This window comes from Pongo abelii, chromosome 5 (assembly GCF_028885655.2).
Source record: "Pongo abelii isolate AG06213 chromosome 5, NHGRI_mPonAbe1-v2.0_pri, whole genome shotgun sequence".
NCBI lineage: Eukaryota > Metazoa > Chordata > Mammalia > Primates > Hominidae > Pongo > Pongo abelii.
Window position 1 is genome coordinate 146330727 of NC_071990.2, and position 13896 is coordinate 146344622.

Below are 13896 nucleotides of genomic sequence, written 5' to 3' on the forward strand. Positions count from 1 at the left end.
AGCCCATGCTTCTTCCAGTACTCCACACTGCCCTTGTATAGGCTTTTCCATAGGCTAATTTCTACAGGAGGATCTATTTTCTAGATGTTGAAGGCAGTTTCACACTGTGGTCTGGTAATGGACAAAGGTGCTTTTTCATAGATAGGAAGATGTCATTCCCACAGTCCTTGCCAGTTGGACCTTGAGAGGAACTCTGAGGTGGGGAAACACACTCTTTGGCCTTCCTCTATCTTTCCCCATTCACATGATCCGAAGATTTCTGTCAATGGGTAGATTTAAGTATCTGTGAGTAAGATGGCCAACAAAGCTGGCTTATAAGTCCTAAGGGACTTGGAACACAGATGGTTCTCTATACATCCGGCCTGTTGGTAAGTCACAGTATTTAATAGAATTTAATAAGGTGTAGTTAGGAAATAAGATTTTCCTTTTTCCTTATGACATCTTCTCTAAAGCCTGAGTTGTTGACTTTTCAGTAAGCCTTTAGTTTTGCTACAGATGACTATTCTGTTCTTGTGACAAGGTGTCACCATCACAATTTAACAATTCTATAGCTCGGTTTTTCCCACTGGAGTCTGAAGTGCAGATGGTAATTCTTCATAGAACCCTAAATACAATGTACAATATCACACAACACACAGCTTTCATTATGAACATGTTACTAATCTCTGGTTATATATACCATGCATGTCACATTTTCTAAAACTGACATTCCTCAATATTGCAAGAAATTAACCAGCATAAATTTGTCTATACCTATAAAATTTGCTGTCTTACGTTTCTTTCCCTTGTTCTAACTCCCCCTTTGAGTGGATCCAAATGGAGATTATCCTCAATTTATTACATCTCTCTTTATACTTTTATTTTCCATTCTTGTGCCCATTATTGATAACCCTGCAAAGCTCTTTTAGACCCCTTCTCATTTCCCAAGGCCACCCTCTACCTGCCCTAATCGTTTAGTAACTGAAAGGAAATGAAGTTTGTAATAGTTGTAAAATCTTGGGGAGCAAGTAGTTGATCTTTATCGCAGTCATACAGTTCATTTGCATAGATTATATATACTTGTCTTGGCAGAACTACATATACCATCTAGAGGAGAGAATTCATGCATACTTGTTTAGAAGAATTGTGCGCCAGCTTAGGCAATACAGAAGAAATAGTCCTTCCCTAAATATGGGCAGAGAGGAGTATCAGCAAGGCAATCTCCAAATACTCAGACTAACAGGAAAATGAAAGTTAACAAAGTGTGTGTAGCAGCAACAATGAAGAATTAACATGAAGCATTTTATCATTAAAGGTTATAGAAAACTTATCCCAGAACAGAATAAACCCGTAACAAAGGTATAATTAACAATGAAAAATAAACATAGCTCTCTCAGAAAGGGTCCCTACAGCAGTCTTTATTTCTCCCTTCCCTCTTTCGTGAAGATGAGGGATGGTATCTTTTCGGTTTCAGTTTTTTAAGTAAAGAACTCTTGGGCCACATTTTGAATCTCTTTCAAGAACTGGAGCTTGTGGTTTTGGTTTTAATGATAAAGAAGTAAATAAAATAGAAGCAGAAGAAAAATGTACTGGAGAGTCTGTTTTTCTAATAGTCTGTGACTCTGTTTTTATTGAAAATAAATATTTAAAACTCACTGGGCCAACTCTGCTGATGGGGAGGTAAGAACAAAATTGCTTTTTGAAAGAATGTAAGTACCTTAGGATCACTAAACTGCTGGGCTTGGGGGGGCTTCAGATAAATGAGCATAAGCATACCTTGGCTAACTGAAAATCTAAACAGCAGAAAGCCTGCCCTGCAGCAGCCAGCAAACCGTCACTGGGAAGAAATCTTATGTATTACTGGTGTCCTAGTTAATTGAGGTAATTTAGGTGGAACTGACATTGTCTTTGAGAGACATTAGGTAGTTCAGGACTTAAAATATCACCTTCACTGCCATTAATCTACATATTGTTGGGCCATGAAGTAGTATTTTGGCTTGGAATCTTCTAGATTACCCAACTCTATTGCATTATAATGGCACCATCAGCCTTACTGGGCAATTTGATTTTTAGGCTAAGGGATGCAGTTAGTAAAGTTCTACCATACAATATAGGAAGGATCACTGTGGGGCCATTTAGAGAGGAAAAAAGATATCTATATAAAGATTAAATTTTTAAAACTGCCATTGCAATTAGCAAAAGTACAGAAGTAATAATGTTTAAAATTGTAAAATATATAGAAATATGCTGATTATAAAGTAAAATAATACAGTAAAAGATTTCATATAACCATATAGAAAAAATTAGAAGTAATTAATCCCTGCTTTTAAAAATACATAAAAGAAAGAGATAAAGTAGTAATTTTTTTTTTTAAATAAAAAGCTAAAAGCTACAAATCCAGCTTTTAAAAGCAAACTTAAAGGATACAATGATCCCCTCAACTGTTGTGGGAACATAGTCCTGGTGTTAACACCTTCAGATGGCTGCATACAAGGCTCCCCAGGGCCAGTGCAACAACGAATGACCTACAGGAATTTGGCTGATGGTCTGAATCTCCCCAGTTTGAGAGTCGGGGAGATGAGGGTGGGGTTGGGTGGGAGGTGGGGTTCCCTATGAATTCTGGGCTCATGTAGAAATATTATCAAGCTAGCGGCTCCCCTGGGTTTACTGAGTATTTGCATGTTTATATTTCCAGACAATCTAGTACCCTCAAGACAGTTATTATCTGTCCCTCCCCTCGCACATAGGCACATCAGTTTTGATCATTAATTCTACTACTTTATTTAAAAACAAACACAAATCAATCTTGTCTTATTGTTTTGTAACAAATGTTCTATTAGTCATACATGCAATATTGACATCTTATATTTTGGGGTGTATAGTATGGTAGCCTATTTCTATGTAGTCCTTTCCATGTTTGTATCTTTAAATCTACTTCTGAGTGTGAAATGACTTTAAGTGTATTTTGTTTCAAAGACGGGGTCTCACTCTGTTGCCCAGGCCAGAGGGCAGTGGTGCAACCATGGCTCATTGCAGTCTTATACTCCTGGCCTCAAGTGATCCTCCTGCCTCAGCCTCCTGAATAGCTGGGACTACAGGTGCATGCCACCATGCCCAGCTAATTGGCCTTTTTTTAGAGATGGAGTCTTGCTATGTTGCCCAGGCTGGTCTCAAACTCCTGACCTGAAGCAGTCCTCCTGCTTTGGCCTCCCCAAATGCTGGGATTACAGGCATGAGCCACTGTGCCCAGCCTAAATGCATTTTATAATCAAATCCTACAGAATTATTCATTATTTACAATGTTGTCTTCCTGCCTCCTGTCTTCATTATCATGAGATACTAATGGCATTTTTTAAGGAAGACTCTAAACTTTTACAGTACCTATTACCAAATAGGATCATGTATCTTATTTGAATTTTGGACAGAATGTTTTTTGTTTTTTTTTTTCTTGAAATCCTGACCTCCACACTTCTTTTCTCTTAAGTTAATTTTTTGTTTCTAAAAGTATATCTTTGGATTTCCTGCCTTTAAAAGCTTAGAGGACAGTAGACAGTGTTTGCGAGTGGATGAGGAAGTTGAATATAACCTGAGGAATATATAAGTTACTCCTGTAGCTTTCTCACCCACTACCTCCATCCTCTCCCCACGGGCTTTTCCACACAGACACACACATACACACCCACACCCACACACACACACCCCCCCCCCCACACACACACACCCACACACACACACCCACACCCACACACCCACACCCACACACACACACACACACACATACACACCCACACCCACACACACACACCCACACACACACACACCCACATCCACACACACACACACACACACCCACACACACACACCCACACACACACCCACACACACACACCCACACACACACACCCACACACACACACACCCACACACACACACCCACACCCACACACACACACCCACACACACACACACGCACATGCACAGAGTGAGAATCAATGTTACTGATGGGGGTACTCCACATTCTTCCTGTATTCTAGTCTTGGATGAAACAAGGACTGAAAAGATGATAAATTCCAAAGTAAGTACACCACCTCTCAGATCTTTAAGAAGGTGTTACTCAAATAAATGATGTCATATCAGATTGCCAACATTTGTTTTCACTCTTCATACTTTAGGCAGCTGAATGCAAAATCTATTAGTTGGGAGCTCGTGCTTGATTCCTATATATATGTAACTTCTATAAGTGTACATAAAGTAAATGTTAACAGAACCTGTATTTTGCCTGTGTCAACTTCCTTTTCTGGAGACTTCTGGTTTTCTCATAGCCCCTCCCACCTTCTAATACACTGTATAACTTACTTACAGTGTTTGTCGTCTCTTATTTTTCCCCATTCTGAGGCGTGGCCACTCCACTTGGCACCATGGAGTTCATTGCTAATAATTATAGGACCAGTTTGAGTGCAGGAGAAAAGTTAGAAGCCAAACAGAAGTGGCTTGAGTGGTGAATGGGACACGAGGAAGTAGATATGGTACAGTACTCATTGGTGAATTTTGTCTGTGAAGGAGAGAAGAAAGGTGATAACTAGCAGAAAATGTAGACTTGAGGTAGGGGTGTGTGTGTGTATGTGTGTGCTTAAGGATGGCATGTCTGTAAACATTTATATTCTACAAAGGATAGTCTTCTTGAGAGAGGGGTTGACAGTGCAGCACAAGAAATTTTTAAGAAGTCATTGGGAAGAATTGGCCTTTAATAAGAAGGGGGACAATTTCTCAGTTAAAGGGGAGAGAGGAAAACAAACTGGCAGTTGGAGGGAGGTTTCCTGAGTTGGTGGTGGAGAGAGAAAGGAGTCCTCATCTAGTAGTATTTAGGTTTTCAATGAAGCGTGAGATAAAGTAAAATGATATTAAGGCAGAGAAAGAAACCAGTTTGGGGAGAGAGATAGCAGTAGTGAATTTCTGTTTTGGAGTTTGGGAAAGCAAGTTTATTAGGGAATATAGTGCAGTTGCCAGGAGTTGGACATTTGAGGTTTGAAATCACATATTTTGAAGTAAAATGAGTCTGTCTGTTGAGTGATTTTCTCCAGTTGTTTTTATCCACAGCTGCTCAGGTCCAGAGTAGGCAAGTAATTGAGCTGATCCAGACATGGGATTTGCAAGGGGTGAGAGAGAAGCAAGGGAGATGAGGTTATTTGTAATGATTCTAATGATAGACCATGGACTCAAATTTGGACAGATTCATCAAGAAATATTTTAAAACCTTAATTATGCAAATATACTTCCATATCAAGAGCTTAGCTTAAAATGAGACTATCTCTGTTTAAATCCCATTTCTATTACTTACTATAGGACCTCAGACAAGCTATCTAAGCACTCTCTGCCCTAGTTTTTTTAATCTGTAAGGTGGAGACAATATTGTCACCCAAGTCATAGCATTGTAATCCAAATTGAATTTACACGTAGAAAAAGTTTATCCAAAAAAGTTTACTTGGTACAAATTGAGCACTCAAATAGCATGTTATTACTGTGATTAATATACATCCTGACCTAGTATATTTTACTTTGCACAGCAAAGAAGAAATATTTTTCTTTCTTTGATTGTCTTATCTCAGAGCAATATACATAGTTCTTGTCCCCATATTTGTATTTTTACTTATCTTTAGTTTTGTTCTGTTATATGCCTTTATAATTATAATTGGAATGGAATGATATATAGCAAACCTCACAAAATCCAGTTACAAGCATAAAATTGGATAGCTAGTAACAAATAAGTATATTTGGGTAAGTGTCAGTTTTTGGACAAACAAGTTGCCTTCTGATCATCCTTTAAGGTTTCATGGAAAAATATGAGACCACTCTAATGAGGACAAATGGGTTTAAGAAGTATCTTCCGCAGAGCAGTCATTTGCCCAGAAATCAATATTTTACCAGCCTATCAAAAGTGCATGTCCTTTGCTTTTGGTTCATTGTGTTACGTATTAGGCAGTATTGCAGCACAACTTTTTTTGTTTTCTTTGTTTGTGCTACAATCTTATATTATTTGTGTTTTACTTTCTGTGGCTTATCAGTGTTATATTGTTATGAATAGTAATAGGTGGAAGGATATACTACTTCTTAACCTTATTGGCTTAATATTTTAATAATATCCATAAAATGCAGAGATTATATGTTATCCCAGCTGGGGCTCTTCAGAGTAAGGGGGCACTTTTAATAATTATACCAGGATGCTGATGTATAATTCCTATATACAGTCTAGTATAAAGCAGGATTTATACTGCTTGAAGGATAGTTTTCAAAATAGGCAAAAATCTTAACTCTTATACAAATACAAAAAGAGCATGTTTCATTTAACTCATAATAAGGGAACCAGTAAGAAGTTATAATAGGTTCCAAAGAGAATACAAAACGTCACATATTTATAGTCAGATTAGGGATGCTAAAATGGATTTACCTCTGGATGCAAAGCTGACAAACTGGTCAATATCCACAGGACAATAATCAGTTGCATTCTACTGGGCACAATTTGCATTTATATGGACAGAAATCATTTGCATTACTATCTGTTTTCTTCAGTTTGCAGAGTTTAAAATAGCTCAGAGATAATTTAAGCTTTGCAGGATACCCACTGATTTTTTGCCCACAACAAAGACCTTCACAATTTTTCCCTGCACAGGTAAAACTGTATAGCTGGCCAGCCTAGTTACATGTCACATGTTCTCACTATTGTTTGCTTCATATGATTTTGTACTTAACTGTTAATTGCTACTTTGTTTTTGTTTTTAATTTTATTCTTGGATAGATTCCCATGGCTGTTGCCTTTTAAAAAGAGGATTTTTAGTAATAAAATCATAATTTTATTTTAGAGCTTATCAAGCTGCACAATATGAAGTCCCACTCCCTGTTCATATTTGCGATTAATTAGAACCCAAGCTGTTGTTATTTTGGGGGAAAATGCTACTTTTATTCTGTTTTGGTTGCCTACTCTGGGAGGACTTCAGGCATTTTGGCAAGAGGAGCTGAGCTATCTGCAGCTGTTCAAATACTTTAAGCCTTTGGGTTCATTGTGGATTTTGCTTTAACCCTCTCCCCCAACTTAAAAAAAAAACCAGCAGCCAACTACATCGCCTGTTTTTTTTTATTTCTGTTGTTTGGTAAGCAGCAGTTATACTTTTGTAACCAGAGGCTGTATTTATTTTCTGTGTTGGCAGTTCTGCCTAATGAATCAACTGGTATTGAATTCACAAAGGGAGATGCCCGTTCCCTCCCTCCATCTGCTTGCCAAATGTGTGTGTTCCCTCAGCTCTCAGTAGTGGTTTCACTAAAAAGAGCCATTAGCAAGAGGTGTTCACCTTGAATTCTCAGTCCTCCGCATGACTGAGAAATAGTGGTATTTTCCTCTTGTCATTCCGTGGGGGTTGTGTGAGGTGAAGACCCAAACCTGTAATTTGTTGTTTAAGTATAACGTCTGGCTGTACATTACCAATGGCTTTAGTTTGGTTCTTGAGCCTTGGTTTGCTCCATCATGATGGGATGTCTGTCTCTGGACAGTACTGTTGTCATGGGGATTTAAATTCCCTGAAAGAGAAGACAAGAGATCAATGAACCCTAGTAGGTTCTCTCAGACTGGGAGCCCATGATGCCTTACTGGAATTGCATTACCTCCTCAGCAAATCCTTCCATACTTGTTGGTGATAGGGAGGAAATTCTTTTTGAGACTCAGCATTTCTGTAAAGCTCTGAGCCTAACGATGAATAGTAAGAATTTAGGTCAAACAACTTCAGTACCCGGCTCCATGGTCTTTGGAGCAATTTGTAGTATCACTACCAGCAAACCAAAAGGGTGGAATGGTTTTGTTGGTGTTCAGTAATGAACCATGAAGTTAGAAGTATTTGTCTCTGCATTGGAGTCAAGAATCTGGTTAGAGGAGCCCGACAACTTTCCATCTCTTTCCAAGACAGATCTTCACATTGTAGTTACATTATTTTGTTTGAGATCTTGGAATTTCCAGGATACATACCCAACTGCTAATATTTCCAGGATACATACCCAATTGCAAATGCACACTTTAAATATTTTTCAAAGGTAAGTATGAGTTATTTGGGGTTTTTGTTACCTGTGTATATATAACAGTGATGATGTTCTTTTCCCAGTGACATGCCCCAGTTTTTGATATATTACATAGGCTTGAAAAATAATTTCTCTTGAATTTGATTTTATGAACGTTGTAGTATCACTCTCTTAGGTACTATGCTGGTTCGTTTAGCTTACTAAATAGTTTTATAAGAACTAGGTGTCATTTAAGAAGTCTTTGGAGCATTATTAAATGTTATTAATCTACCCTGACCTAGATAAGGGGCACTTAACTCTTTTTAAATGTAAGGCCACTGACCCACCAAAGTCATGAACTGTTTACCTAAGAAACTTAATTGAAGCATTCCATTTATGTTTTAACCTCAATTTATTACCCCAAAACTTCCATCTAACGTATGAATTAGTTTTGAAATTTACAGAAAAAGAGAAAGTATAAAACTTGCTTTTAAAGTGAAGAACATGAGGAAAACAATTTAATACATATAGAAAATAATAATACTGGTTAATGGGAGGAAGCTGAGAAGAGGAACACAGAGTCAAAGTGGCAAGAGACACTTGCCTGAGGGGAGTGGGGAATCCAGATACACATGAAGAGAAGAAAGGGTAGATTTGCACTGAGGAAAGTTCGACTCAAGGTAGAAGAGGAGGGAGGCTCCGTAGATTGCGGGATGATGTTATTCAGAGTTAAACTTGTTTCTGCAGTCTTTGGAAATATGACGAGACTTTTAAGGTGTAGTGACTCTCACAGCACTACTTGTGCTGTTGGAGGATTTGTTCTGAATGATAATCTACATCTGTTCAACAGATATGGGTTTATTCTGGAGCCTGCATTGATCTGGCAACATCAAGCCAGGACCCAAGGGTTTGTGACAGTCACATTTTATATCTAGGTTTTAATTTTTAGTTTCAGTTCTGTTTGAAATAGGCAAAGCAAAGATTTCATTTGTCTTTTTACAATCTAGTTGCTCAAATTAAATTTATTATTAAAAAATTTTTATAAAAAACTTTTGTATAGAGATAAGGTCTCGCTATGTTGCCCAGCTGGTCTCAAACTCCTGGGCTCCCACCTCAGGCTCCCAAAGTGTTGGGATTATAGATGTGAGGCACCACACCTGGCTAAAATTTATTATTAATATTTTTTATTTTTTTGAGACAGTGTCTCACTCTGTCACCCAGTCTAGAGTGCAGTGAAACAATCTCGGCTCATTGCAACCTCCACCTCCCAGGTTCAAGCGATTCTCATGCCTCACCCTCCTGAGTAGCTAGGACTACAGGCACCCGCAACCACACCTGGCTAATTTTTGTATTTTTAGTAGAGATGGGGTTTCATCATGTTTGCCAGGCTCGTCTCAAACTCCTGACCTCAAGTGATCCACCTGCCTCAGCCTCCCAAAGTGCTGGGATTATAGGAAGAGCCACTGCCCCTAGCCAGTGTTTCAAATATTAAGTAATAATTGGGCATTGGGTTTCTGAATGGTTGATAATGAGGATAATTTTGCATGTATTTTTAAAAATTTGAAAAAAATCATTTCTACTTGGGTATTTCCTTTTTGCCCTATATGAAGTTTTTTGATTTTTTGTTTATTTTTAAAATTTTACCTTTTTTTTTCCAGCCATCAAACACAGACCACCTGTTGGGACCATCCTAAAATGACCGAACTCTTTCAATCCCTTGGTAAGTGTTATTAATAGTAATAAATTAACCTAAACAACTGAGAACTGTGTATTCTTTTTTTTTTTTTTTTTTTTTTTTTTTTTGAGGTGGATTCTCGCTCTGTTGCCCAGGCTGGAGTGCAGTGGCGTGATCTCGGCTCACTGCAACCTCTGCCTCCCGGATTCAAGCAATTCTCCTGCCTCAGGCTCCTGAGTAGCTGGGACTACAGGCGCCCACCGCCACTCCCAGTTAATTTTTTGTATTTTAGTAGAGACAGGGTTTTACCGTGTTGCCCAGGCTGGTCTCGAACACCTGAGCTCAGGCAATCCACCCGCCTCGGCCTCTCAAAGTGCTCCCGTGAGCCACTGTGCCCGGCCGAGAACTATATATTGTTAAATAGGAGCTAATCACCAGCTTTTCCTACATGGCATATTAATGTTAAAAGAATCATGTCACTGACATTTAAAAGCAGTTAAATTTCTAAGGGCAATGCAGTAAACAGGTACTGCCTTTCTTAGGAGAATTGTGTGGTTTGAAATCATGTGAGCCAAAAAGAGTTGATTTACAGGGAGGAATGTAATTGTAGTTTTTACCTCCTTCGTATTGAGTCATCTTAACCTTCAGCTTTGCACGCAAAAAATATATATAGATATACAATTACAATATAGCCAACTTTAATCCACTGCCTTAAATTTGCTTTTGGCTCACTTTTTATTTAGTACATGCCATCAAATTAGCTCACCTAGTTTAAATTTGTCTAAATTGTTAAAAGCTAAATTCATTTTTATATAAAAATGCAAGAAAACACAGACGAGAATTCCGATTTTGTTTTAATTTCTAGTGCAATGTGGCTTTCAACTTATTGTTTAACCTACTTCCTCTGGTTGGTCCAGTGGTTTTTTTAAGTTTTCTCTTTGGGTAGCTAAGGAGATGCTGGAGGGAAGAGCAGCACCTGAAGCCTCCCTCTCCCATTTCAATAAAAAGGATGTCCCCTTTTTTAATCTCTTTAAATGTTGGGCTTCTGTGTGAGTTTTTTTTTTGGTGAGTGAAGGACCCTGCAAAAGTTGGACAAACAAAGGACATAGAACTGGTTTGCTTAGTTTGTAAAATGAGGGGGCAAAATTTGATGATATCTGAGTTTTCTTTTAACTCTACTAATCTCTGATACTCTGTCTTTAGGGGACAAAGAAAGAAATTACAATATCTATTGTTTCCAAAGAGTTGAGTATTGGTTGTAGGATCATTTTAACCAGATCTGCAAAAGGGCAGAAAAAGCAGATCAATCAGGATGGGAGGAGCATAGAAATAAGATGAGCTCCATGAATAGTGAGCTGGACAGTGTGGTTGGAAGAAAATGAAGTGTCCTTGGGGGAGATGCCCCTGGAGGAAACTCTCCTTTATCGGGAAAAAAAAGGAAGGGCCCTCTGCCTACTGTGCAGTGCATTTAATAAGCCATATGACTGCTGTACTTTCTATTCATCACCTTCCTCTTTTTCGTACCAAAGGGCTGAAAGGGGTGGTACCTTTTCTCACCCATCATAAGGGTCATGGTGACCCTCCTATAACAAAAGACAGGTCAACCAGAAAAGCACAAGAAATTTACTTAATCAAAGTTTTACCTGACATGAGAGCCTTCAGAAGACTCAAAGACAACAGGGAAAAGTATCTGTTTTTACTCTTAGACTGAGTGAGGAATGGATGACTGCATTGAATTGTGATTGGATGAAAGCGTATAATTTAATGATAATAGACTGAGAAGGGAATTCCAGCAAGGCCTATCTATTCAGATTCTTCTTGGCCTCTCCCTGCAGCATATTCCTTTCCTGTAGGGACAGGATACCTGTCACAGGGGAATCTTCAGGAGAGAAGGGAGAAGGTCACAGTGAACTTGCTAGATTTTATGGCTTGCTTTGGGGAAGAGAAGTTCTAGTTTTTATGACCCACCTTGGGGAAGAGGAATTCTGGTTTCTATTTATCACTTTGGAAGGAGAAAGAGGGTCAGGAGACAAGAAACCCAGAGGTCAGAGAGACCTTACTTCTGAGGACTTCCAGTCTCCTTCATTTCAAAGTACTCAACCCACCGTGTTCTGAGCCCTGACACCTGGTTGAAAATACTTTCTTAGAATTTTTTCTGTAGCACTGCTTTGAGATGTATCTCAACATGGTGCTAATGATCATTTAATTTTTTTCTTAAATACGTCTTGGGGAATTTGGGAGAAGGCTTTTTATTTCAGGCAGACATAATATTTTTTCATCATCCAAAGTAACCAAATACATTCTGGGCATTCAATATGTATTCAATAATAAGCCTATCTTCGAACTGTTCCTTTTTCTATTTCAGCTGACCTGAATAACGTACGTTTTTCTGCCTACCGTACAGCAATCAAAATCCGAAGACTACAAAAAGCACTATGTTGTGAGTTATTCTACGAAAGTTAATCAATCTGTTACTTGAATTGCCTTTTTTTTTTTTCCCAAGAGAAAGATAAATGAAGAGGATGGAGTATTTGCCGAGTTAATCTGGTTTTCAGTGTACCTCACTCAAGGAGTTGGTTTTGTTTCTATAAATGTTTTATTACTTGCCCCATCAGTGTGCAGTACTGAACACATGCCATTCTTACTTGGAGAACAAAATTAACTGAAACACAGGAGTAATGTAAAAAGCTTTTTCAAAAATTGTGCTGCCACCTAATTTAAAAGGATTAAATCAAAGAAAGTATTAAGTCATGTGTTTTCAGTACCTTTTGCCCATTTGGAAGTGTAGAGTTCCAGTTTGTCTCAATACAACTGTATATAAAGAAACACTAAAAAATCACATTCCTGATCTAAATTTGAACTGGCACCTTAACAAGTGAGATAAAAAGCTCTATTTTCTTTTAAATATATCTTGAGACATTTAGTATTATCAATGTGTTTTTCCTGTGGAGGATGTGTTCAGAGTGGAATTCTGTGACAGTCCTTTCATCAAAAGGATATTTCCCCCCGCAAAATAACCTAAAATTAAGTAGCAATGTGAATACTTAGCATATAGATTTATGCTATCTGGATTCTACTTGTGGTTGTAGTTCTAATGATTGAGTCTACCCTAGGCCTTGTCAGATAGTTGATATGGAAAGTGATATTTACCTATTCATTTAAGATAGGGTAAATTGAAAAGTTTCAAGTATTCTTGTTTGCTACCTTTTGTTAACCGTTAATATACGTCTAGGCAGTTCAGTGATGCTTTGAAAATTATGCTTTAAAAAATGATATGTTAGGGTTGAAAAATCTGTTCCTTGAAAGTCAATAGAAATTAGCAATAAATTTTAAGCTGGCTGCATGAAGAGTTGAGGAAAGAGAGGTATAATGTCATTGAGAAAAAATAGTAATGCAAAGCTTGAAAATAAGAAAAGCTTAAGCTATGTATGGAAGAGAAGTCTACAGGGCTGAAAGACACCTCCAGATAAGGCAGTGCAAGGAAGAATGAGATGACCTTGACTCTTGCGTAATCCACAGAGCCTCAAAGATAATTAGCAGATTGTAGTAGTTGCAGCAAGTGTTGCAGAATTACCAGGACAAAGAAAAGAAAGCCACCACGCTCTGGCTACTGATCAGTATGTTGAGCGAAAAGAGAATAGGAAGTAAATTATGAACACACAAAAGGGATGTTTGGTCTGTGCAGGAGTCCGTGGTGACAGCAGTTTTGAAAGAGGCTCAGCTGCACATCCAGGATCCAGTTGATGGGTCTGGAAGTTCTTCTCAGGCCTGATGAGCTATAAAATGAGGACAAATGACTCAGCCACAAAATTTCCATTGACAGAAGACTGCTTTTTGTTGTTATGAACATGGTCCCAGTTTTCAACAACACTTCTGGGTGGATAAACATATTAACACATTTGGTGTTTTCTTCTCTTGGTTCTTTGGATTCCTAAAGAAAAAAACCCCCTCCTCAGCTCTTCCCCTCCAACCTGAGAGGAACAGAAGGGATGCTCCTCCAACTTCTAAACTAAACGAGATTGGTAATGACAATTAAACAACTAAATGACAGTTAGAAAAGGGCTAGATTGTATTGGATTTCAAGTATATGAGGTGTTTTTTTCAGAGCCAACTGGCCTTCACTTTTCCCACAGCCTTCTCCTACTCCCCTCCAGCCAAGGCCTCTGGGCCACTCCTGGAGCTCACCAGTTTATTATTAATCT

The 13896-nt window shown here is 38.3% G+C and overlaps 1 protein-coding gene across 9 annotated transcripts in view; it reads left to right on the forward strand.

Moving 5' to 3' along the window:
- UTRN (utrophin) overlaps positions 1-13896 on the forward strand; it is a 573989-nt gene that overhangs the window by 483301 nt on the left and 76792 nt on the right. For all 9 annotated transcript variants that reach the window (XM_063724628.1, NM_001372253.1, XM_024247835.3 and 6 more), the window contains 2 exon segments: positions 9678-9739; positions 12060-12134. In XM_063724628.1, the coding sequence (XP_063580698.1) occupies positions 9678-9739; positions 12060-12134 (137 nt within the window).